The sequence below is a fragment of the Leptinotarsa decemlineata genome, unplaced genomic scaffold, assembly GCF_025532065.1.
Source record: "Leptinotarsa decemlineata unplaced genomic scaffold, Ldec_3_MD MMD2_tig00005002_RagTag_RagTag, whole genome shotgun sequence".
Lineage (NCBI taxonomy): Eukaryota > Metazoa > Arthropoda > Insecta > Coleoptera > Chrysomelidae > Leptinotarsa > Leptinotarsa decemlineata.
The window spans coordinates 1,607,990-1,630,346 of record NW_027412614.1 but is presented as its reverse complement, the minus strand read 5'-3'; the positions used below and the strand labels follow the sequence as shown (position 1 = coordinate 1,630,346).

The window sequence follows — 22,357 nt, the reverse complement described above, 5'->3', positions numbered from 1 at the left end:
TTCATAGTGAATGTTTATTTGGTTTTTACGTAAAATTGATCAAGGAATTCAAAAAAAGACGGTTGTGGATATAAAGTCAGTGGCGTAAAAAATCAGGGGGGAAACATAAGCTATTACCCCGCTAGAACGCCACTGGCTACTGATACTGAAGCAAACATACCACTGGAGGAAGCACATTCTAGCTCGTAATCGATTTGCTGAGTTTCATTAATTTATTCCTTTTAGTCCGGGAGCTACGACGAAAAGGGTCTTTTTATTTTGCAACTTCAACGCCCTGTATTTCTGAAACGGCTCATGTATAATGGTATAATGGTAATGGTATAAGTTTGTCCGTCGAATTCTGAAACACTCTGTATATATATATATATATAATATATATATATATATATATATATATATATATATATATATTTATATATATATATATATATATATATATATATATATATATATATATATATATATATATATATATATATATATATATATATAGGGTGTCCCTGGACTTCCTCTTTTCCTCTCGGGAATGTATAGATGGGGTCAAAATATCACCAGTACTTCATATAACTTTTTTTCCTAAAAGTCTTCGTAACCAAGTTACGGGCCCTCGAAGTTACAAAATGAAAAATGTTTTTCTTTGATAACTTTTCAAGTGAATATTCAAAATCATCCAATATATATATATATATATATATATATATATATATATATATATATATATATATATATATATATATATATATATACCCGGTGTCAACGAATCTATTAGACAAGTCATAATTTCTAGACTATTAGGAGAATTGAAATGAGATTTGGTATAGTTGAATGGTATGTGGAGAGGAATGTTTTCACATATTTTTCACTTTCCGGTCACTTCCGGTTTCAGCGGAAATGGCTCCGGTTCTGAATTTTTAAATGGAACACCCTGTATATTGTAACATTTTTGGATTTCTGAGACAATTCTGGATCAGAAACTGACATTTCCGGAAGTTTTTCAGCCTACTTGATTTTTTCAAAGTCACTTTTAAAATTGCATCTAGGTGGCCATGATCGGACGTAAACTAATCTATGGACCTCAGGTGATATCAGAAAATTGCAATAGCGGAGTTTTAGTGACTAGTGTGCTGAATATGAATGAGACAAGTTTACAAAATAACATTTTCGTGTCTAACTATTATTTTTCAAATGGCGACCATTTTTTGACGAGCAATTTCCGAAAAAAGGATTTTTTGACGAATCTAACGTTACTAATTTATTTGCGATTGGATCAACAAATTTAACTAATAATTTCAGCGATGCACTTAGATTTTTTGCAATATCCTAAGTTCTTGAAAATTCCACTATTGCAGAGGTTCCCAAACTTTTTTGGCCCACGGCTCCCTTTGAGTACAGACATGGCTTGGCGGCGCACCTAGTATAATTTATCCGTTTTGCATTGCACTTACATTACAATAATTAATTTTTTATTATAAAACAACAACACACAAGGTTTACCTGGTTCTTACAATGGTAAAAAACATCATTAAACACACACAAGTTGGATTGTACTTGATTTATTGCAAAAAAATTTAATAATAATAACTTAACTTAAAACAACCATAAGAAAAACACGACTCTCTTTATAAAAAAAATTCTATAATAGAAATGAAATGCCAACTTGAAAAATATTATACATGAATAACAAAGTCCATAAGTTTCTGCTTCAATGGGACGGATGCGCTTGTTTTTCTTTTATAAGCTCATTGTACCTGGGTGTAAATTTTGATATAGCAACCCGAATTTCCTTTTCAATGTTAAGCTTTGCTCTATACTTGGATTTTATCACTGCAACAGCGGAAAAACCACACTCGCAAAGGTAAGAACTTGCAAATGGAATAACTGCACGCAAAGCCTTTTTGCTCAACAGTGGAAATTCGTTATCAATACCATTCCAAAACTCAAACAGGAATTGGGACTGAAATTTTGATTTCAATGACAAGTCCGTTGAAATGTCAATTAGCTGTTCTGCTTCTTCATTGCTGAAGTTTTCAGGCATTTCAGTTTGAAAAGGGTCCTTTACCCACTGCTGCGCTTTGATTTCATCTTTTGGCAGGTAGTCTTCAAAATAACTTTGCACTCTAGACAAGTGCTGAGTCAACATTGTTTTCATTTCTTCTTTCAGAGTAAGATCGTTTTCTTTAAGAAACTGATTCAAAGTTGAAAACATCGAACAATCTCCATTCTTTAAACTTTTTTCCCAAAGCATAAGTTTCTTCTTGAATGCTTCAACTTTACTGGTCAATTGAAAAATATGCGTTTCGTTCCCCTGCAAAGACTTGTTAAGAATGTTCAAACGTTCAAAAATATCTGTCAGGAACGCCAGTTTAAGGAGAAAACTTTCATCAATAAACATATCAGCAAGAGCATTATTGTCTTCACTCAGAAAAATGTGGATTTCTTGCCTCAGCTCAAACAATCTTAGCAGAGAATTGCCCAGAGATAGCCATCGAACACTGCTATAGTACAAAAGCGACGAGTGTTGAGCGCCTGTGTCATCACATAGTTTAGAAAAAAACCGGGCTTTCATTGGTCTTGTTTTGATGAAATTTATTACTTGGATCACGGTTTTTATAACTGCACTTAACTCTGAACTGAACTTTGCTGCTGCCAGTGCTTCTCGGTGTATAATACAGTGTGTCCAAACAGCGTTTGGGGCTTTTTCCCGAATGCGAGATTGTAGTCCTATGTAGCGGCCTGACATTGACCGGCCTCCATCAGTACACACCCCAACACAGTCTTCCCAGTTAATATCATTCTCCGCCATAAAATTGTTAACAATATCAAACAACTCTTTACCAGAGGTGCCTCCTTCAATTTCCTTACAAAACAACAAATCTTCTATCAACTGGTTTTCATTCACATACCTAACGTAGCAAATTAAATGAGCGTCTTTGTGACTGTCAGTAGCCTCGTCTAATTGAATTCCGAACTCTTTACCTCTCAAACTATTTATAAGCTGGTTGTTAATGTCCTCAGATATGTCATCAATCCTCCTGCTTATTGTATTGTTTGACAGAGGAATTTTAAGAAGCTGCTTCCCTGCATCCTCGCCAATCATTATCTTAGCCATGTCAACGGCAGCTGGTAAAATAAGCTCTTCCGCAATTGTGTGAGGCTTTTTGCATTTTGCAATGTGATATGCCACTTTGAATGAAGCTAAAAGTGCATTGCTGTTAACTTTGGAATGTTTAGAAAAAGAAGCCTTTTGTTTTACTGCCTCAGTTTCCTTTCTTTTAAAGAATTCTCTTGGTTTCCCTATCAAGTTTGAGTGGACAGTTTCTAAATGCCGTTTTAGTTTACTAGGCAGCATAGATTCGACTGATAAAACCTTCATGCAAACAACACATTGCGGGCGCTCTTCATTATTAATTTCAATACAAGAAAAACCAAAGTCTAAATACTTATCGTCATATTTTCTGTATTTTGGTTTACGGCTTCCCTCAACTGCCTCGGCATCGCTCTTTACAGAAGTTGACGCGGAATCACTACTTTGTTTACTTCCTTGTTCAGTTTTATTTGAAGATAAAAATCTTTTCATTTTAAAGAACAATATAATAGCCAACACTAAATAAACTGAGCAAAACTACAACTTCACTACTTTGATTATTTACTTCACTTGTGCGACGTTCACACTGTGTAAACATAACGAGTTCCAAGAACAGAATGACGTACAGTCGTACACGTACCGAGATGCAAAGCTCTGTTGCATATTTGTTTTGTTTGTGCACCCGGCCGGCTGGGCCAGTAAGGTCCGGCAGGGGAAAAAGGGGGTAGTAAGTCCAAAGCCGCGCGCACAGACTGGTCCGCACTGTATTGTAGCATGATGACGTTTAGACTCTTTGGTAGACAACGGCGGCGCACCTAGCACTAGCTCGCGGCGCCCGGGGGCGCCGTGACGCACACTTTGGGAACCTCTGCACTATAGTAAATTTTCAAAGTGCATCCCTCCTTGTTCAAGACACATTTCAGCTCGTTCAATTGTTTCTCTCAACACGTTTTGTAACATTTGAGGCGATATACTTCTAAATGCCTGTTGAATCCTTTCTTCTAAGATTTCGAGAGTGGCTGGGGCTGTTGCATAGTAGACCCTTTCTTTTACATATCCCCAAATGAAGAAATCTAACACAGTCAGATCCGGTGAGCGGGCAGGCCACCGTACTGGACCGTTGGCTGCAATAACTCTATTATTAAAATGCTCTATTAAAAAATCAAGTACGTCTCTGCTATTATGGGGTGGTGCTCCATCTTGCTGCAAGTAAATTTGCCGTAAAACTTCTAAAGGCATATCATTAAGATGATCCTCGATTTCATTTTGAAGAAAACCCAAGTATCTAACCCCTGTTAACTGACTTTGAAACAATATTGGACCAATTATTCTGTTTCCAACGATACCAGCCCAGACATTGACGCCAAACCTTTCTTGAAAATTGCCCTCTCTCATTGCATGTTGATTTTGTTGGGCCCAGTACCGACAATTCTGCTTATTAAACATGCCATTATTTGTAAACCGTGATTCGTCGGAAAATAGAATGAAGTTGATAAAATTTGGGTTAACTCTATGATTTTGAAGCAACCAATCACAAAATACTACTCTTCTATTGCCGTGGTCAGCATACAAATGTTGATGTAACTGATATTTAAATGCTCGATATCCGTGCTTTTTCAGTATTTTTCTTGCTGATTCGTGACTTATCTGCATTTCTCTACTAATTACTCTTAAAGAAACCGTTTTGTCAACTTCTACCATAGCAAGAACGTTAATCTCAGTCTCCTCATTTATGACAAACCTCTGTTCTGCGTCTCGATTTCCCTCTTGCCTAAAACGACTCTCAACATAGGGAAAATACTGATGAGATGGGTGTTGCCGATTGGGATATCTCTGAGCATACAACTCAGCAGCTTTCCTTGAATTTCTGTGGCATTCTCCAAACAATAACAACATATCCACTTCTTCACTTTGAGTATACATTATTTCGACGAAAAATTAAACTAAAATTAACGAAAATCAAGAGAAACTTCTACTTTCTGCTCATAAAGCTTATGTCACTGTCATAACCTAGGTGAGCGTTTTGTTCTCCAAAGAGGCTTGATGGAAATAACCGCAAAATATTATGCATCATTCCTATCCATGGCACCCTTGACAAAAGTAAATGAATTTGTATCGAGTATTTTCCTCAGTAATATTTAATTTATGTTCTTATTTGTAATCCAATCGCAAATAAATTAGTATCGTTAGATTTGTCAAAAAATCCTTTTTTCGGAAAGTGCTTGTCAAAAAATGGTCGCCATTTGAAAAATAATAGTTAGACACGAAAATGTTATTTTGTAAACTTGTCTCATTCATATTCAACACACTAGTCACTAAAACTCCGCTATTGCAATTTTCTGATATCACCTGAGGTCCATAGATTAGTTTACGTCCGATCATGGCCACCTAGATGCAATTTTAAAAGTGACTCTGAAAAAATGAAGTAGGCTGAAAAACTTCCGAAAATGTCAGTTTCTGATCCAGAATTGTCTCAGAAATCCAAAAATGTTACAATATACAGGGTGTACCATTTAAAAATTCAGAACCGGAGCCATTTCCGCTGAAACCGGAAGTGACCGGAAAGTGAAAAATATGTGAAAACTCTCCTCTCCACATACCATTTATCTGTACCAAATCTCGTTTTGATACACCTAATAGTCTAGAAGTTATGACTTGTCTAATAGATTCGTTGACACCCGGTATACAGTGCTCGATTTCTAGAAATTGAGGTACCGGAACTACAACCTGCCGAGACTTATCACCCACCCCTTCTATTATATATCATTCCATCACCACAAAACAGTGTTTGCCTGTGTAAAGAATTAGGTTCTTGAAAGGAAATAAGAAGACTTTATAGAACTCAAACTTCTTTTATTAACATAAATAGAAGTAGAGCAATACAGCGTTACTTTTTGTATTCGGATTCTTTTTGAAATACAGTCCAAAACTTTAACTTGTTTTCATCGTATTTCTTTTCTCTTGATCTCTCCTTACTATTGACAGCTAGCGCTGAGTGGTGTCCAGAAACAAGCCAAGTGTCAACGTACTTTTCTGGTTGAAAGAGCCGGAGAGGAGGTCCATTTATTTTTACAAACAACAGGCCAGACACCGTTGTAATTTTGAGTGACGATCTCAGAGGTGTTATTATTAAATTCATTTGAGAAAACCCTCTTTCACATTCACTTGATGAAATGGCAACCGAGTTGATCGATTGCTCGAGCCGACAGAGGCTGTCTGGTAACGTTCTGGAGTAGATATATTCTCGAAAACCCGTTATTAACTGTCTTTCGTTAAGCTTAAACCTGGAAGCAAGTTTCCTCATTTCGTTTTCTCCGAACGTTATTGGGATGTCTTCAGGCCAGTTTCTAGTGTCCATAACTTTGAAAGTTTCTGCTAACTTACTGTCTTTTTCATTTAACAGTCTCGCTTCAATAGACGTTTTCAGTGCTCCGTTAAATTTTTCCGGGTTCATCGGTTGGTCGTTTACTCGACCAGCTTTTGTTTGGAGAGGAACACTGAAAAAAGACAAGTTGTCAACTGCTTCTTGGGCCATTTTAGAGTATAAACCAGGAGTTGTGTTCCTTTGAATAAAGCAACTACGATTTGCAATTTTCTATTTGCATAGCTCAAATCTGCGTTGCAATGCTGTAAAGCTTCACTTAGTTCTGAAAGCTCTTGTAAAGCGTCAGTCATCAAACCCAGGTCTAATATGAAATTTGTATCTGTGATTTTGTTGAGGAGGCCTGAAAAAGTACTTCTTTCTTTGTTGTCTCAAGTTGTATCATTTGAAGCTTCTTTGAAGTGTTGTACTAACGCCTCGTAGGACTCCCATACAGCTGAGACAGATCTGAAACTAGATGCGACCCAACGGGTGATCAAAACTCTTCCAATTTTAAAATTTCTGCCTCTAATAGATTCGCACAGTTCCGGAGTTCCCTACTGTTCTTTGGTGAGGCGTGATAGACAACATAGAGTTTATCAATAAAGGATTTGAATCTGCTTACTCCTGAAACAGATTTAATAACGTCTGAAACTGACAGCTCAAGTCTGTGGTTTGCACAGTGCCAGACAATAATAGAAGGGAATTTTCGACAAAATAATGCCTCAATTCCTTTGTGTTTTCCGAGCATGGTAGCAGCACCATCACAAGTTAAGCTTGTCAAGTTATCGCTTAATAACTGCTCAGATAACCCATTTGAATGAAGGCAGTTCATTAAAGAGTCAAATACTTGTTCAGCGGTAACGCCATCAAGTTCTACCAGATCCAGAAATACGTTAGTGGAGCCACACATACCAGTTTTTTTCAAAGAACACCGGACGTATACAATCAAACTTGACTTATTACTTAAGGAAGTGGATTCATCAATTATAAGACCAATTTTTGTCTCATTCTCAATAATGTCACTTACAAATTTTTTCTTCATTTCCTTACTGATGTGCAAAGCAATGTTAGCACAAGCTTTGTCAGAATGTAAAATGCGACCCATGTTAATCCCGTTAAGTTCTTGCAAATCTATTTCTGTTTCAAAATCATTAAAGGATTGATTTTCTTTAACAACCTTGTATGCCATTCGAAATATTTTTTCGGTCACTTCTTTTTCCTGGGAACGCTGTTTCAAGATATTTTTCTCCAATGCTCCGTCTTTAGCTTCGGATAAAATTTTATCTGCTGCTTTATGGCCAGCACTCTCTTTGTGGTCATGAATTTTTTTCCTTAACCCATTAAAGCCCAGCTTATTTTTTTTCCTCAAATATTCAAAAAAATCGTTAGTTATTACTGTTTTAAGTATAAAAATCTGGTTGCAACATATATCTTTCATTGTCTCATCGAGGAAGTGCTTTTTTTTTTAAGTATGATATATCATACGTTGGGAAGTGATGAGTACTACTTATGAAGAAAAAACAGGAATTATCAACGATATGCTCTATTCTGTCATATCTCACTTCATTCAAAACAGCTTTTGGAGTTTTTGGTTTTGGCCCATGACGATATTCAGGACCCGTAAGAATGGCAAGTACAACGCGTCGTATAAACTGCAGAAGAGATATTTTTCTGTCCACATATCTGTAGAGCATCCACATATTTACAATGGAGCCATTCAAACAAAATCTAATGTGAGGCCAGTACCATTTTCTGGATCTTATTCTTATTCGATATAGTCCTCGTTGACCATCAAAAATATCCACCCCACCCATGCCATGGTTGTATGAATTTATCAATGATGGCTGTTCCACTTGCACTGGAGCTCTTTCCTTTTTAGACCAACGGTTGCAGGCCCCTTTTGATAGACACGTTTCTGAATCCACAATGTTCGTTGCGATTGTTACCTGGTTATTGTCATTCCAACGTATAAGTGTTATGTTGTTCGCTGTATCGGTAATAGCATGTGTTGATCCTCGCTTTTCTTTTTTGAGATCTCTGAGTGGTGCCTTTTCTATCCTGTCTGATCTGATTGTTCCAATACAATTCAAGTTATATCCTCTGAAAGTATGTAATAATGGCAAAGAAGTGAAATAATTATCAATGATAGTACTTTGCTCTGGACTGTACTTCAAACATAGATTCTCGCAGACACTAGATCCCAAGGTTTTGCCCTGAAGCTTTTCTCCAGCCCCACAATAAGGATTTAATTTCAAGAGATATCCTTCAGAAGTTGTTAGGCACCAGAATTTGAAGCCATATCTTATCGGCTTGCCCTTGATGAATTGCTTCATGCTGTGATGGCCATAGTATGGCTCCATTGCCTCATCAACCGAAAAGTTTGAACCTAAGGGCTGGAACATATTCTGGGAATCTCTATTTACATGATCAACTAATGGCTGAATTTTATATATTTTGTTCTTCTGATCAATTTTATTATTATCGTTGAAGTGAAGATATCGATGGATGAGACATAACACATGGATCAATAAGTCCCGAGACTAACAATGAAAACAACATTTTTTTTACAAAATTTTTTTTTATTCATCAACATAATCTCCTTTTAGGGTAATACAATGGTTCCAACGCTTTTCCAATTTTTCAATACCATGTTTATAAAAAAATGTATCTTTCGCTTCAAAATAAGTTTTAGTTTCAGCGATGACCTCCTCATTTGAGCCAAATCTTTTTTCCTGGAGCATTTTTTTAAGATCAGCAAAGAGCCAGTTGTCACTGGGGGCTAAATCTGGTGAGTATGGGGGGTGGGGAAGCAGATCAAAGCCCAATTCGTTTAATTTTGCCATTGTTTTCATCGACCTGTGGCAAGGTGCATTGTCTTGGTGAAAAAGGATTTTTTTTCTCTGCATGTGCGGTCGTTTTTTTGCGATTTCCTCCTTCAAACGTACCAGTAAGTCAATATAATAATCACTGTTGATCGATTTACCTTTTTCGAGGTAGTCAATGAGAATCACGCCATGCGCATCCCAAAAAACTGACGCCATCACTTTGCCAGCTGACTGCTGCGTTTTCGGACGTTTCGGACGGCTTTCGCCAGCTGTGCGCCACTCAGATGACTGCCGCTTTGACTCTGGAGTGTAGTGATGTATCCATGTTTCGTCCATGGTCACGTAACGACGCAAGAAATCTTTTTTGTTGCGAGTAAATAGCGATAAACAGCTTTCTGAATCGTCGACTCGTTGCTGTTTTTGTTCCATCGAAAGCAATCGCGGCACCCACTTAGAAAAAACCTGTTTCATGCTCAATTTTTCATGAAGGATAGTAAATACACTTCCATATGATATCTGTGTCATCTCAGCAATCTCACGGAGCTTCACTTTACGATCTTTCATTACAATTTTTGTCACTTCACTCACATTTTCCGGTGTAAAGCCGCGGTCAGACTATGCTGTTTAGCAGCCGCTACTAACCAGCCGCTGGTAAATCTCACCATCAGCCAGCGGATCTGAGGGGTTCACATTTAAGGTAACTAGCCGCTAGTACAGTTGATGTTGGTGACTTGAAAACATCGTGTGTGGTGTGTTGTGTGCATCATGTCATCTATTGGTGTGAGTCGTGAAGTTCTGAGACGTGTGTTAAATATTGGAATAAAAGAGTTGTGTGAACAGATGTTGAAACGGAAGAAAAGGCGATGGTGGGTTAGATCCTGGATATTAAGAAGAAACAATCTGGGGGCATCAGCAAGACTTTTTAAGGAACTAGAATTGGAAGATCCGTCATCTTATGCAAACATTTTAAGAATGTCAGTTCCAAAATTTAAAGAGCTATTAGAGTTAGTCACTCCGCTTATCCAGAAAAAAGACACCAAATTCCGTCAGGCTATTCCAAGTAAAACAAAACTAGAAATAACTTTACGTTATCTAGCAACTGGAGACAGTTACAAGTCTTTGGCCTACCTGTTTAGAGTTCCTCATAACTCAATTTCAGTGTTCGTTCCAGAAGTGTTGAGCAGCATTTACGAGGTTTTACAGCAGTTTATCAAGGTACAGTAGTAGGTACATTATTTACTCCTATTTGTATCTGTAGTTAGCTTATCAAATAGAAAATAATTGACCTTTTCTGAAAAAACGAGCAAGGGATATTTTCTTACAGGAGAGTTAGGAGGCCTAGGACAAGAATTTATAAGCACATTTCACTTTTAACAATAATGTAGTTTATTAATCTTCTTCACTTTGTGTATAACAATTAATTTTGTTATGTAAAACAAACTGGAAATATTTTAGTTTCTGGAAAGTCAGTTATTAAAATCGGCAAGGTGGGTCCCAGCATCACAGATTCCAACCATGGCTTGGGATACAATGTCCAAACCTCCAATGTCGTCTTGGTTGGATATACCTGGTGTTTGGCCAGAGCTGTTGTGACTGAATGGTGACATCTGAGAAAAAGAGCTACCGCTGTACGGTGACATCAGGGGATGTGGGGTCGAACAAGAGCTACCGCTGCTGTATGGTGACTGCAAGCGCTGCTGCATCGAACACTGTCCTTGCTCATTATCCAAACAGAGCAAGCGTTCTGTTGTGATAAGGGTGTTAATCTTGCTTTGTAGGGCGATGAAATTTCTTAATGGCATCTCCCTTAATTGGCTAGCAATATACTTGCCATATTTGTCGAATTGATCTTCGTTTTCAGCAACTAATTTACCTATATCATGCAACTTATCCACTGACTTTTCAAAACGTGTTTGAGGTTTCTTACTACCAGAAGTTGTTTCAATATGATTCAAGTGACGAGATGGGGGTAGCATTTTTTCAGGAGATCTTTTTGCTGCTTTATTACCTGATGCAGAAGGCGTTGAATACTTATTTCTTTTTGAAGGGCTTGGAGTGTTAATCTTGACAGAGGTGATTGCTTCGGTGTCCTCAGATGGATAGTCGTAGTCCTCATTTTGCATTGCCATCTCCGTAATGTGGTCCTAAAAAATAAAAAAATTGAAAAAAAGTAGGATAAGAAAATAACAATTTAACTTATAACAATTAAATATACACTTCCAGACGGTAAAATTATTATAAATTAATTTTATATATTAATATAATATATAATATATAATATAATATAATATATAATATAATTTTTTTATATTAATATAAATTAATATAAATTTTTTACAGAGTGTTCCGTAAGTAAGAACCTCGTACACAAAATTCGTAATGTGTTTCGTTGGGTCAAAATAAGCAAAAAAGTTCATATTGACAAAACTTTAATCTCGCGTGTTTTCCCGTCTTTCGGTCTCTCCAGATTTTGTACAAAAAAATACGAAAGTCTGTAACGATTGTTCAAAATCTTTACAGGCCGACAGACGCGAGAAGCGAGATAGAACTTTTGTCCATATCAACGTTTTTGCTTATTTTGACCCAGACAACCAAACTACGAAAGTTTTGGTACTTTTACGGAACCCCCTGTACATTTAAGAAAATTACAATTGTTACTTTTGTACGTTCTATTTCAGGTACCTGATAGAATAGCTGAATGGAAACAAATTCAAAAGTCGTTTGAATGTAAGTGGAACTTTCCTGATTGCTGTGGGGCACTGGACGGAAAACATATCAGAATTCAACGACCTCCAAACAGCACTTCTCTATTTTATAACTACAAGGGGACATATAGTATTGTTTTATTTGCCATGGTGGATGCAGAATACTGCTTCAGATATATTGACGTTGGATGTGATGGCCGATCTAATGATAGTACCATTTACAACAATTCCACTTTGAAAATTGCTCTTGAGAGAAACCTTTTAAACTGGCCTATAGGAGGACTTTGCGTTGCCGATGATGCATTTTGTCTCACGTCTTACATGTTGAAACCATATTCACATAGAGGTCTCTCTGTGGAAGAGCAAATTTTCAATTACAGACTATCTCGAGCTAGGCGTGTTGCTGAAAACGCCTTTGGTATCTTGGCCAGCCGTTTCCGCATATTCAGCAGACCTATTCCGTTGGACGTGGGTACAGTGGAAATTCTTGTAAAAGTAAGTTGTGGTCTGCACAACTGGTTAAGAATAACATCATCACAGACGTATATGACCCCGGGATCAGTTGATGAAGAGGACTTGATGACAGGAGTTATAAACCCAGGTGAATGGCGCCAAGACCCTAACACTATGTCTCCATTACAAAGACTGTATGCATCCAACAACTACAAACAAGAAGGAAATGACGTGCGCGAGTGGTTTACCCAGGAGTTTACAACAACCTTGGCTGTTCCTTGGCAAATGAAATCTATCGGACATGAATGTACTGAAAGCGACTAATTTGCCCAAGAACTATCTGATACATACACGAAGAAATGTTTGTTTCTTAGGAAAATTGACAGTATTTGTATGTACATCATTTTCCCAAATAAACTTTAATTTGCAGAAAAACAATGTTTTCCAAAAGTAATTGTCTCTACCTTAAAAATTCCACGATTACCGTACTAGATTAGTTTTTAGACTACTTTAAAAAGATTAAATTTGTACTAAAATAAACTTTAACCAGTTAACTGGCACTTTGACGCATACAATGGTTTTTATTGGTTTTAGCCAAAATGAGGGGCAACTTTTAACATTTTCAAATGAATTTTCAAAACCCTAATATTTTGCTCCTGTATAGGCTTATACTTGACATGTTTTGTGTACATTTCGTCAAATATTAAACAAACCTTTAGTAATAGTTAACAAATTTATACAAGTAATAAAAACTTAGTTTTGAAGAATAATCTTTAAGTTTTATATTTTTAACACAAATCTAAGGTATGTTGCTATAATTTTAAACTTACCAGATTCGATGATGAGTCACGACCAACAATACTACTGCTCCAGAACATTTGGGCTGCCGAGAACCACACCAGTCTAGGTTTGTAGACGTCATCTGCTCCCGCACCACTCTTCTTTGACTTTTTTATTTTGTACACTTCATTTCGATAAGTATCTCTCAAACTTTTTATTTTTTTCTTCAGTGGGGCCAAATCTACTTTCAGTCCTCGTTCTTCAAGTTTCTGCAATAACTCCTTATATGCTGAGTCTTTGGCATTTCTGTTGATATAGTCTGCACACGAAGCGTCCCACAGACAAGGATAATTTTGGAATATATCTAGGAAAGTAATTATATCTTTACCCGACCACTTGTTACTGTCGACCATATTCACTGGAAAAAATGAATAGAAAATACAGTAGAATAGAAAAATATAGAAAACCAACACTTCTTTTAACTAGACACGTGTTAATTCACCAGCCGCTTGTGAGCTACTAGGGGTTCACATTGGCTGGCTGGCGCCAGCGAGGAGATCACGTGACTGCCTGCGGATGGTAGGCAGCGCTAAAAAGTTAAACATGTTCAACTTCCGATTGTGGCTAGTCCGCTGGCATTCACCAGCCGCTGGTTCTGGGTCAGACTAGGCTGCTCGCTGGCAATATTACCAGCGGCTGGTTAGTAGCGGCTGCTAAACAGCATAGTCTGACCGCGGCTTAACAGCTTCCACAGGTCTACCCGAGCGTTCTGCGTCATTTGTGTCGGTACGACCACGTTTAAACTCGGCAAACCACCGACAAATCGTTGCTTTTGATGGACAAGAGTCCGGGTAACATTTTTCAATCCATTCTTTCGCTTGCACGGTGTTTTTACCCATTAAAAAACAATGTTTTATCAGAACACGAAACTCGGTTTTTTCCATTTTTTAAACAAACTACAAAACGACTTTACTCTAACCTCGATAACTCAGCTGTTTCTGGTCCGATCGACTTAAAATTTCGACACGTTTCAAGCAAAGGTTAGTACTCTAGAAAGACGTGGTTACTGGTTTACTAAGAGCGCCATCTCTGGGTTAGTCTCGGGACTTATTGATCCATGTAGTACTATTACTGACCAAATGATTGAATGTATCTGGTTGTGTTTCCCAGTAAAGCCTTCTATTTGGCACTTTACAATACCCGGATAAGAACAGAATTGCAAAGTACTTGTATAACTCATCAGAAGATAATCTAAATTCATGATCACCTTTGAAGGCTGCATACTTTTCACTTTCATCGCAAATGAATTTCATGAATTCTTCATCATAAAAAATTTTGAAAATATCGATTGGTTGCAAATTTTCATCTCTAATTGTTTGAACAAAGCTTGGTTCTGGTGTAACGGGTAATTTTGATTTTTCATTTCTTGTTTTCAAGTTGACTGTATTCCACTGACGTTTTTTGATGTTTCTTTTGATTTCTTTCTCTTTCAACTCCTTAGAGAATAAAATGGATTGCGGTTTATTATCTTCCGAAGATTCACTGTCGGATGTTTCAAGGTCGGTATCACTAACATGTTTTTGTGGCAGTAAATTTAGTTATGTCTTCACATTCTCATCATCAACGCTAAAAACCTCCATAGGTTCTCTGAGCACTCCCTTTCCAATGTTTCGGATGGTACCTACATCTTCTTCGTCGCTCGGAGCATCGTCTTTGTCACTATCGGCAGCATTGTTGGGAGGAAGAAGAATTAGCTCCAATTTCTGAGCATGTTGCACTTCCTCATAGTCTTCGTCATCAGAACTTAATTGTTCAAGATAATTTAGCAACTCTTCTGCATCTCGAGGATCTTCTGGGTTATAAAATTGTTTTCTGTAAAAAAGGAAAAACTAGTCACCAACGCCCAACGTATGATATATCATACAGTGACTAAGAATTGAAAAAAAAGGAATAATTTTACCGAGTTGTCCCACTGCTCTTAAGGATATTACTTCTTAGTATTTACATTATGTGTATAGCTTATAAAAAATACTCTAGGACATAATTTGCAAGAATTCCACCGAAAAGAACTTACCTCAATGGCATTTTAGAACACAGTCAGTAAAAACTATTACAAAAACAACTGTAAAACCCAAATTTCACAAATCTCGCTCAACAGGCTTTGAATATAAATGAAATAAACCTTCAGAAACAGGCTCTGACAAGAACTGGTACAGAATGCACTATATGACAATGTTTACTTAACCTCAAATGCACATGTGTTTTGTGTATGATAAATCATACGGTGGGCGTTAATGGGTTAACACAATTGCTATTTCTTTGTTGAATTTTACAAGGTATCTATTAAAGGCTTATAAGCATATATTGAATTAACCATAAAAAAGTATCAGGAACAAAATGATAAAAATACTAGAGAAAATGAACAAAATTTATATGTTAAATACTTCACTAATTCCTTAATAACTAGTCTAGAAAACAAACCAAATAAAATTTTTGACAACCAACAGATTATTTTCTCATAAAACAAAGTTCTGCTTTTATAAAATAACAAGGGTTTCCATTGAACACAAATGAACTCGTGATGCACTGTTGTGGTAAGGAATATTGCTTTAGTCCTAGCTCAGCACCAAACCGTTATTTTTAACATGTTTTTCTATCATCAAATGATAATCTTTAAGCGAAGATTAAACAAACATTACATCGGTAACATTAAAAATATGTTTATCATGTTACTGTAAACTTCCATGAGGACATTGTTCAATTACACAACACAACAAAAAAATATTTTTTGAATGTTTCCTACACTAAATTAGTCAATTTCTACTAATTTTGGGGTGATAAAAACGAAAATAACAATGAAAAATTTTTATTAGCTCTGGTTTTTGAGATACACAGTACTTAATCTTAAAGAGTAGTTATACTATACGTGAAAAGTGAAAGTACATAAAACAATATTGTTATGTTTCTTTTAGAATATTTTAAGTACAAAATTTATAAAAAAAACATTATTCTTAGTGTTTTGACAAATAAAAGAAGTTTGTACCACCAAATTTCAATTAAGTCCATCCGATTCATTGTAAGATCGCTGTCGTTTAGCTTGTCTTTTATAAAACACTTCTGGAGCATCCCTACACACAGACCAGCAGTAGTCTGCAAGCATTGCTTCATTCCCTGATATCTCTGTTCCATTAAGGCAATGTTTTGATGGAATCTTTCTCCATGTTCGTCACTCACAGCTCCACAGTTTTGTGGGAAGAAATTAAGATGAGAGTGAAGAAAATGAATTTTTAAGGACATGTTGCATCCAAGTTGGTGGTAAGCTTGAAGAAGCTCTTTAACCAATGCTGTGAAGTTATCATCTCTTTTGTTACCTAAAAACCCATGTACAACCCCCTTAAAGGCTTCCCAGGCTCTTTTTTCATTTCCTGTTAAAATCATGTCAAAAGCAGGATCATTTACGATTTCACGGATTTGAGGCCCAATAAAGATGCCTTCCTTGACTTTAGCATCACTCAACCTGGGAAACTTTGCTCTCAAGTACTTAAAAGCTTGTCCTTCCTGGTCCATGGCCTTCACAAAGTTTTTCATTAGTCCCAACTTAATATGTAATGGGGGAAGGAGAACATCCTTAGGATCTACAAGAGGCTCGTAAACTACATTTTTCTCATTAGGGTTTAGGTCTCGTGTAGGCCAGTTCATTTTTTATAGTGAGATTTTCTATCCCGACTGTCCCACAGACACAAAAAACAACAGTACTTGGTGAACCCTAATTGCATTCCTAGAAGTATAGCAATGACTTTCAGATCACCACAGATGTGCCACTTGTGTTGTTCATATTTGATTGATTTCAGAAGTGTTTTCATATTTATATACGTTTCCTTCATGTGAACTGCATGACCTATAGGAATAGAGGGTAGCTGATTTCCATTATGCAGAAGTACAGCTTTTAAGCTTAGTTTTGAAGAGTCTATAAACAGTCTCCATTCAGATGGAGTGTTATCCAAATTCAAGCAGTCCATCAAACCATTAACATCAGAACAAACTACGAGGTTTTCTTTTTTCTCAAAAAAAGGAAGCAAATCTTTTTGACGCTGTCTGTACTGAGATATTTTCACATCATGTTTTAGAAGATTCCACAATTATATGTGAAAAGTAATAGATTTGATTATTGTCGTTACTCACCTTCGCTTATAAGCAGCTTCATTCACTAAAGTGGGATTATCATAATTCATTTCTGATAGGGATTCTTCAGCAATTGTTGAAAGGATGGATATAGATGACTGACTGCTTGATGAAGAAGGCAGACCCATGGCTTTGGAGGGCAGACTATTGGAGGACGTTGAAAGAAGAATGTTATTCTCTAGCAGGCAGGCTGTCAATTGTGGGAGGTGATCTGTCATTTGTGGGAGGCGGGCAGTCAACTGAGGGAAGAGAACAGTCAACTGAGGGAAGAGAACAGTCAATTGAGGGAGCCAGGCTCTCGATTGTGAGAGGCAGACTGTCAGGCATAGGAGCCAGACTTTCAGGCATAGGAGACAGACTTTCAGGCATAGGAGACAGACTTTCAGGCATAGGAGGCAGACTTTCAGGCATATGAGACAGACTTTCATGCATAGGAGACAGACTGTCAGATGCAGAAGACAAACAGTTACATACTGCAGACAACCAATTGCACACGGAGGGCAAATCATCGGACTTGAAAAGAATTGGTGAAACAGTACTTGAAATGAAACTGGAATGATGAATACGACTGATCCCCTCTACGCCTTCCACCTCAATAGGTACATTTTGAAAAATACGTCTGGGTTTCATTTTCTTCTGTACAGACCTGCCCTCTAAGGCAAGGCGCGCACTGAAGTAGTGTGGTAGTAGCGAGGTATTGGAATGGTGAGCGGTATAGGGATGGTGAGCATATGGCGTGGCGATCAAATAGCAACGAAGTGGTATGGAAATGGTGTAAAGCGCATTGTAGTGGCAAACAACGTTGGTGTCACCGATTCATCATGTCGTCCTCAGAGGATGAAGATGTTCTTTTACTTGTGCAACTTGCTAACCTGAATGCTAAAAATCAGGAGAAGGAGAAAAAACACTATTGGGTTCATCCCCTATGGCAGAAAAATAAAGAATTTGGAATTTTTAACGTATATAAAAAGGATTTGAACTTGGACGACCAAAAATTTAAACTTTTCTACCGAATGAAGAAAGGGACATTTTGCAAGTTGCTGACAAAACTACGCTCTATGCTTCAAAAAAAGGATACAAACTTCAGAAATTGTGTGTCTCCCGAAGAAAGACTTCTAGTAACACTGCGGTAAGTACGATAGAAAATATAAATAATAAGCACTTAAAATAATAAGTATTTATTAACCAAATGCAAACTTATAAAACATTATTTTGTAACGCATACTTAGAAGGTATCTGGTAATAATGAGGTTTTTAGATAACTATACTGACTATTTGGTAATAATGTATCTCGTGTAGGTAGCTGATGTACTGTCGAAAACGAAATATCTTCATAAGATGGCTGTGAATCAGTTGTCTCACATCGAGGTGGAGTACAGTTAGTACATGCTGCAGATGAACGGATGGAAGACATGCTGTCTGCAGCAAGCGATGAATAAGTAGGAGTTGGGGAGAAGAGAGGTGCAGAAGTAAGAGGTTCATCCAAGATTTCACCGGCAAGATTTAGGACTCTCACTTTATATTTTCTTTTCTGCTTGTCCGTCATTTTTTTCAAGTCTGGCAATAAACTCAACAAAAACTGCACATCGGCGTCATCATTAGTTAAAGCAGGTGGTCTATAGGATGCTTCCTTTTTTTTATTGAAATATTCCAATGCAGATTTGTTAACGTCTTCCAAAGTTACTTGATTCTGAGTATTTTTTATTATTTTAGGTTTCTTTACACCGAGTACTGACAAACTGGATACACTTCTCTTTTGTTTTCCTTGCTTTGGATCACGGGAATCGTTTTTTACATTTACATTTGATACATTCTGGTCGACTTCTTCAGTAATCGACTGTTCACCATCACTATCGTTATTTCTCCCTTGATTATTTTCATACGTTCCAGTTTTCTTTGCACTTCCTAATTGTTCACTTTCAAGCTCTTCGGTCTGTAAGCCTTCCGTAAATATTTCTTCATCAAGTATATCTGCCGCTTCATTATCCTTTGGTGCGCCAACATTACCCTTAGGTTGACGTGACTTTGTGAATGGTAAAACAAAACATATGTACTCCGAGAGATAGTAAGGGCGTTTTACTGATGCTCCAGATCCAGATGGCACGTATGTCTTTAAATGTTTTGTGTAACTTCCACGTAGATTCTTCCACCTTTTCTTGCAGTCCGCAACGGTAGCTGTAATATTAACATATATATTATATATGTATATATATACATATATATATATATATATATATATATATATATGTATATATATATATATATGTATATATATATATATATATGTATATATATATATATACATATATATATATATGTATATGTATATATATATATGTATATATATATATATATACATATATATATATATATATATATATATATATATATATATATATATATATATATATATATATATATATATATATATATATATATATATATATGTATACATAAGGAAATGCAAATCATCCTAGCTTTTTGGACACTATTGAAAAAAAATGCAATTTCTTATATTTTGGAAAGTAAATGCCATACCGCTTGCTGCGCTTGTAAGGTAAAACAAATTACTAAATTATTGTCTTTGTTTCCAAGTATTTCGCAACCGGATGCAATCTAAAGGCACTATCGTGTTATTTTTTGAGAGGTCATACTACCATTAGGGAAATAATTGCGAGAACTTCAGAAGTAATTTGGGAAGTTCTACAACCAACTTATCTTCCTAACCCTACCAAAGAAACATGGGTACAATCGGTTCAAAGATACTGGGAGTTATGGAACCTGCCAAATTGTGCTGGTAGTATAGATGGTAAACACATTAGGATCAAACGTCCACCAAAGTCAGGTTCCGAATTTATAAATTACAAAGGGTATTTTTCCATTGTTTTGATGGCTGTGTCAGATGCAGATGGATGTTTTTTGGCCATTGATGTAGGAGAGTATGGCCGAAACAGTGACGGGAGGGCATTAAAAGACAGTAATTTTGGAAAGAAATTAGCCAACGGCACTTTAGACTTACCAGACCCATCTCCATTACCAGGACAAGACACAAATTTTCCATTTTATTTTGCTGCAGACGAAGCTTTTCCATTGATATGTACTATGATGAAGCCCTACCCTAAAAGAGGCTTAACAAATAGGAGAAGGGTGTTTAATGGAAGGTTATCAAGAGGTCGCAAATCAGTTGAGTGCGCTTTCGGAATGATGTCATCCAAGTTCAGAATTTTACACACAACAATTGGTCTTAATATAAATACAGTGGACAGTATTGTTAAAGCAGTATGCGTATTGCATAATTTTATTAAAAAAGAGGAAGGTGTATTTTCGCGCTCACGAGGAAAGAAAGGAAACGATGATGACATAGAAGTAGAAAATGAAGAACAGCGTGATCCAAGACTCTCAAATCAAAGAAGAGCTACCAATCCAGCAATTGCTACACGAACGAAACTCTGTGATTTTTTCTTCACAGTGGACGGCTCACTTGAAGGTCAAAAAAGATTTTGTGTATGAAGACAAAAGTATTAACACTTATAAACAATAGGCATGCGAGTACTGGAGAATCACAAAATAACCAATATATTTTTCAAAGAACCAAATTTTTTATTACTTACCTTCTTTCCCTATGTCTTTTGCAATTTTGGACCAAGCCCGCTCTTGCACATGGCTCATATGATAATCCTCCCGCGTATTATCATATAGACAGGGATATGCCTCTACAAGGGTTACAAAATGTATGTTGAATTCATGGTCATCTTGCATGTTTTTTCGTTTTCGTATAATTTTATTTTCATTCACAAATCCACGTCGTCACCAGTCGCTTGCCACTCGAAAATTAAGCTTGTCCGAGCTCAGTGGCACCAGACTGACATCACGCCACCTGCAAAATACCACTTCACCACTATTCCATTTTGATACGCGCGTCTTCATTTGTTTACATAGACTTTACCGATTCCACGTGCCACTTGATCATCACGCCACCGCCACGGCACTTGCTGACCACTTCAGTGCGCGCCTTGCCTAACGAATCAGTAATCCGTTCTGTTTTTTTCTACCCATTGGAGTTTTCAACTTTGCTTCATTTGGGTTGCCAATGTTCAAATTTTTCTCCAAGACAACCTTAAGTTTGCGTGTGTTATGTCCCACAGCAAAATTATATAAGGGAAGAAAATCTTCGTTGAATCCATTTATGACAATTTTGTAACGTTTCCCCAATATGAAACACTCCACCTTATTATCCTGTGATATTATTTCTGACCTGGGAATGACCGTCTGCATTCCATTGTCAGTAGTTACACGTGCAAAAGCTGCCATGACGTGGATCACTCTTGATATATAAGTGAATACAACAATGACAACATTTAGCCAAAAACAAACGATGGAAAAAAAACAACGACGTAAAAAAAACAACGACGTAAAAAAAAACAACGACGTAAAAAAAACAACGACGCAAAAAATAAACGACGAAGCCAAAAACAACCCCAAAGTATACTTCATCAACCAACCCTGAAAAACGTTCAATAGACAGTGATTTATTATTTTTTTTCCCAGCAACTTTAAATCTATTAATTTTTATCTTTAAAAATTACACAAAGCAGGGAAATGTATTGAAATACATAAACATAAAAAAATAGCAAGTGATGCGAAAAATGAAAAATATTTTTCAATATTTAATTCGTCTAAAATAACATAATTGACAATTTTCAAGCTAACATGTGACTTTGCCATTTGCAAAAAGTGTTTTCTCCATGTAGGTATTTCATTGTTCAAGGCATTAACTATTTTAATTTTCATACTTTGACTGTAGAATTTTAAATGTTTAGCTGACAAGTGATGCGAAAAATGAAAAATATTTTTCAATATTTAATTCGTCTAAAATAACATAATTGACAATTTTCAAGTTAACATGTGACTTTTGCCATTTGCAAAAAATGTTTTCTCCATGTAGGTATTTCATTGTTCAAGG

General features: G+C 36.5%; 4 protein-coding genes across 4 annotated transcripts; 1 reads left to right on the top strand and 3 right to left on the bottom strand.

Moving 5' to 3' along the window:
- Window positions 1-1,702: 1,702 nt before the first annotated feature.
- Window positions 1,703-3,782, bottom strand: LOC141484178 (protein FAM200B-like). The gene has a single exon (XM_074179272.1). The coding sequence runs from the start codon at window positions 3,575-3,577 to the stop codon at window positions 1,703-1,705; it is 1,875 nt and encodes a 624-aa protein (XP_074035373.1). The 5' UTR covers window positions 3,578-3,782.
- Window positions 3,783-5,707: 1,925 nt separating this feature from the next.
- On the top strand, window positions 5,708-13,267 carry LOC111509062 (uncharacterized). Its single transcript, XM_074179302.1, has 2 exons — window positions 5,708-10,489; window positions 11,953-13,267. Exons 1-2 carry the CDS (start codon window positions 10,040-10,042, stop codon window positions 12,754-12,756), a joined length of 1,254 nt encoding a protein of 417 aa, XP_074035403.1. The 5' UTR covers window positions 5,708-10,039; the 3' UTR covers window positions 12,757-13,267.
- LOC141484222 (uncharacterized) lies at window positions 10,655-13,625 on the bottom strand. The gene is made up of 2 exons (XM_074179304.1): window positions 13,263-13,625; window positions 10,655-11,418 (listed from the first exon to the last, which is right to left on the bottom strand). The coding sequence occupies exons 1-2, from the start codon at window positions 13,623-13,625 to the stop codon at window positions 10,741-10,743; spliced, it is 1,041 nt and encodes a 346-aa protein (XP_074035405.1). The 3' UTR covers window positions 10,655-10,740.
- A 4,931-nt stretch (window positions 13,626-18,556) lies between these two features.
- On the bottom strand, window positions 18,557-21,403 carry LOC141484221 (uncharacterized). Its single transcript, XM_074179303.1, has 2 exons — window positions 21,006-21,403; window positions 18,557-19,569 (listed from the first exon to the last, which is right to left on the bottom strand). The coding sequence occupies exons 1-2, from the start codon at window positions 21,151-21,153 to the stop codon at window positions 18,620-18,622; spliced, it is 1,098 nt and encodes a 365-aa protein (XP_074035404.1). The 5' UTR covers window positions 21,154-21,403; the 3' UTR covers window positions 18,557-18,619.
- Window positions 21,404-22,357: the final 954 nt, after the last annotated feature.

Excerpts from the sequence above, each read along its gene's own strand:
- LOC141484221 (XM_074179303.1), bottom strand. The coding sequence starts at position 21,153 with ATGCAAGATGACCATGAATTCAACATACATTTTGTAACCCTTGTAGAG. Across the intron at positions 19,570-21,005 it reads AAAAGACATAGGGAAAGAAG|CTACCGTTGCGGACTGCAAG; the intron begins GTAAGTAATAAA and ends TTAATATTACAG.
- LOC141484222 (XM_074179304.1), bottom strand. The coding sequence starts at position 13,625 with ATGGTCGACAGTAACAAGTGGTCGGGTAAAGATATAATTACTTTCCTA. Across the intron at positions 11,419-13,262 it reads GTGACTCATCATCGAATCTG|GACCACATTACGGAGATGGC; the intron begins GTAAGTTTAAAA and ends TTTATTTTTTAG.
- LOC141484178 (XM_074179272.1), bottom strand. The coding sequence starts at position 3,577 with ATGAAAAGATTTTTATCTTCAAATAAAACTGAACAAGGAAGTAAACAA.
- LOC111509062 (XM_074179302.1), top strand. The coding sequence starts at position 10,040 with ATGTCATCTATTGGTGTGAGTCGTGAAGTTCTGAGACGTGTGTTAAAT. Across the intron at positions 10,490-11,952 it reads TTTTACAGCAGTTTATCAAG|GTACCTGATAGAATAGCTGA; the intron begins GTACAGTAGTAG and ends GTTCTATTTCAG.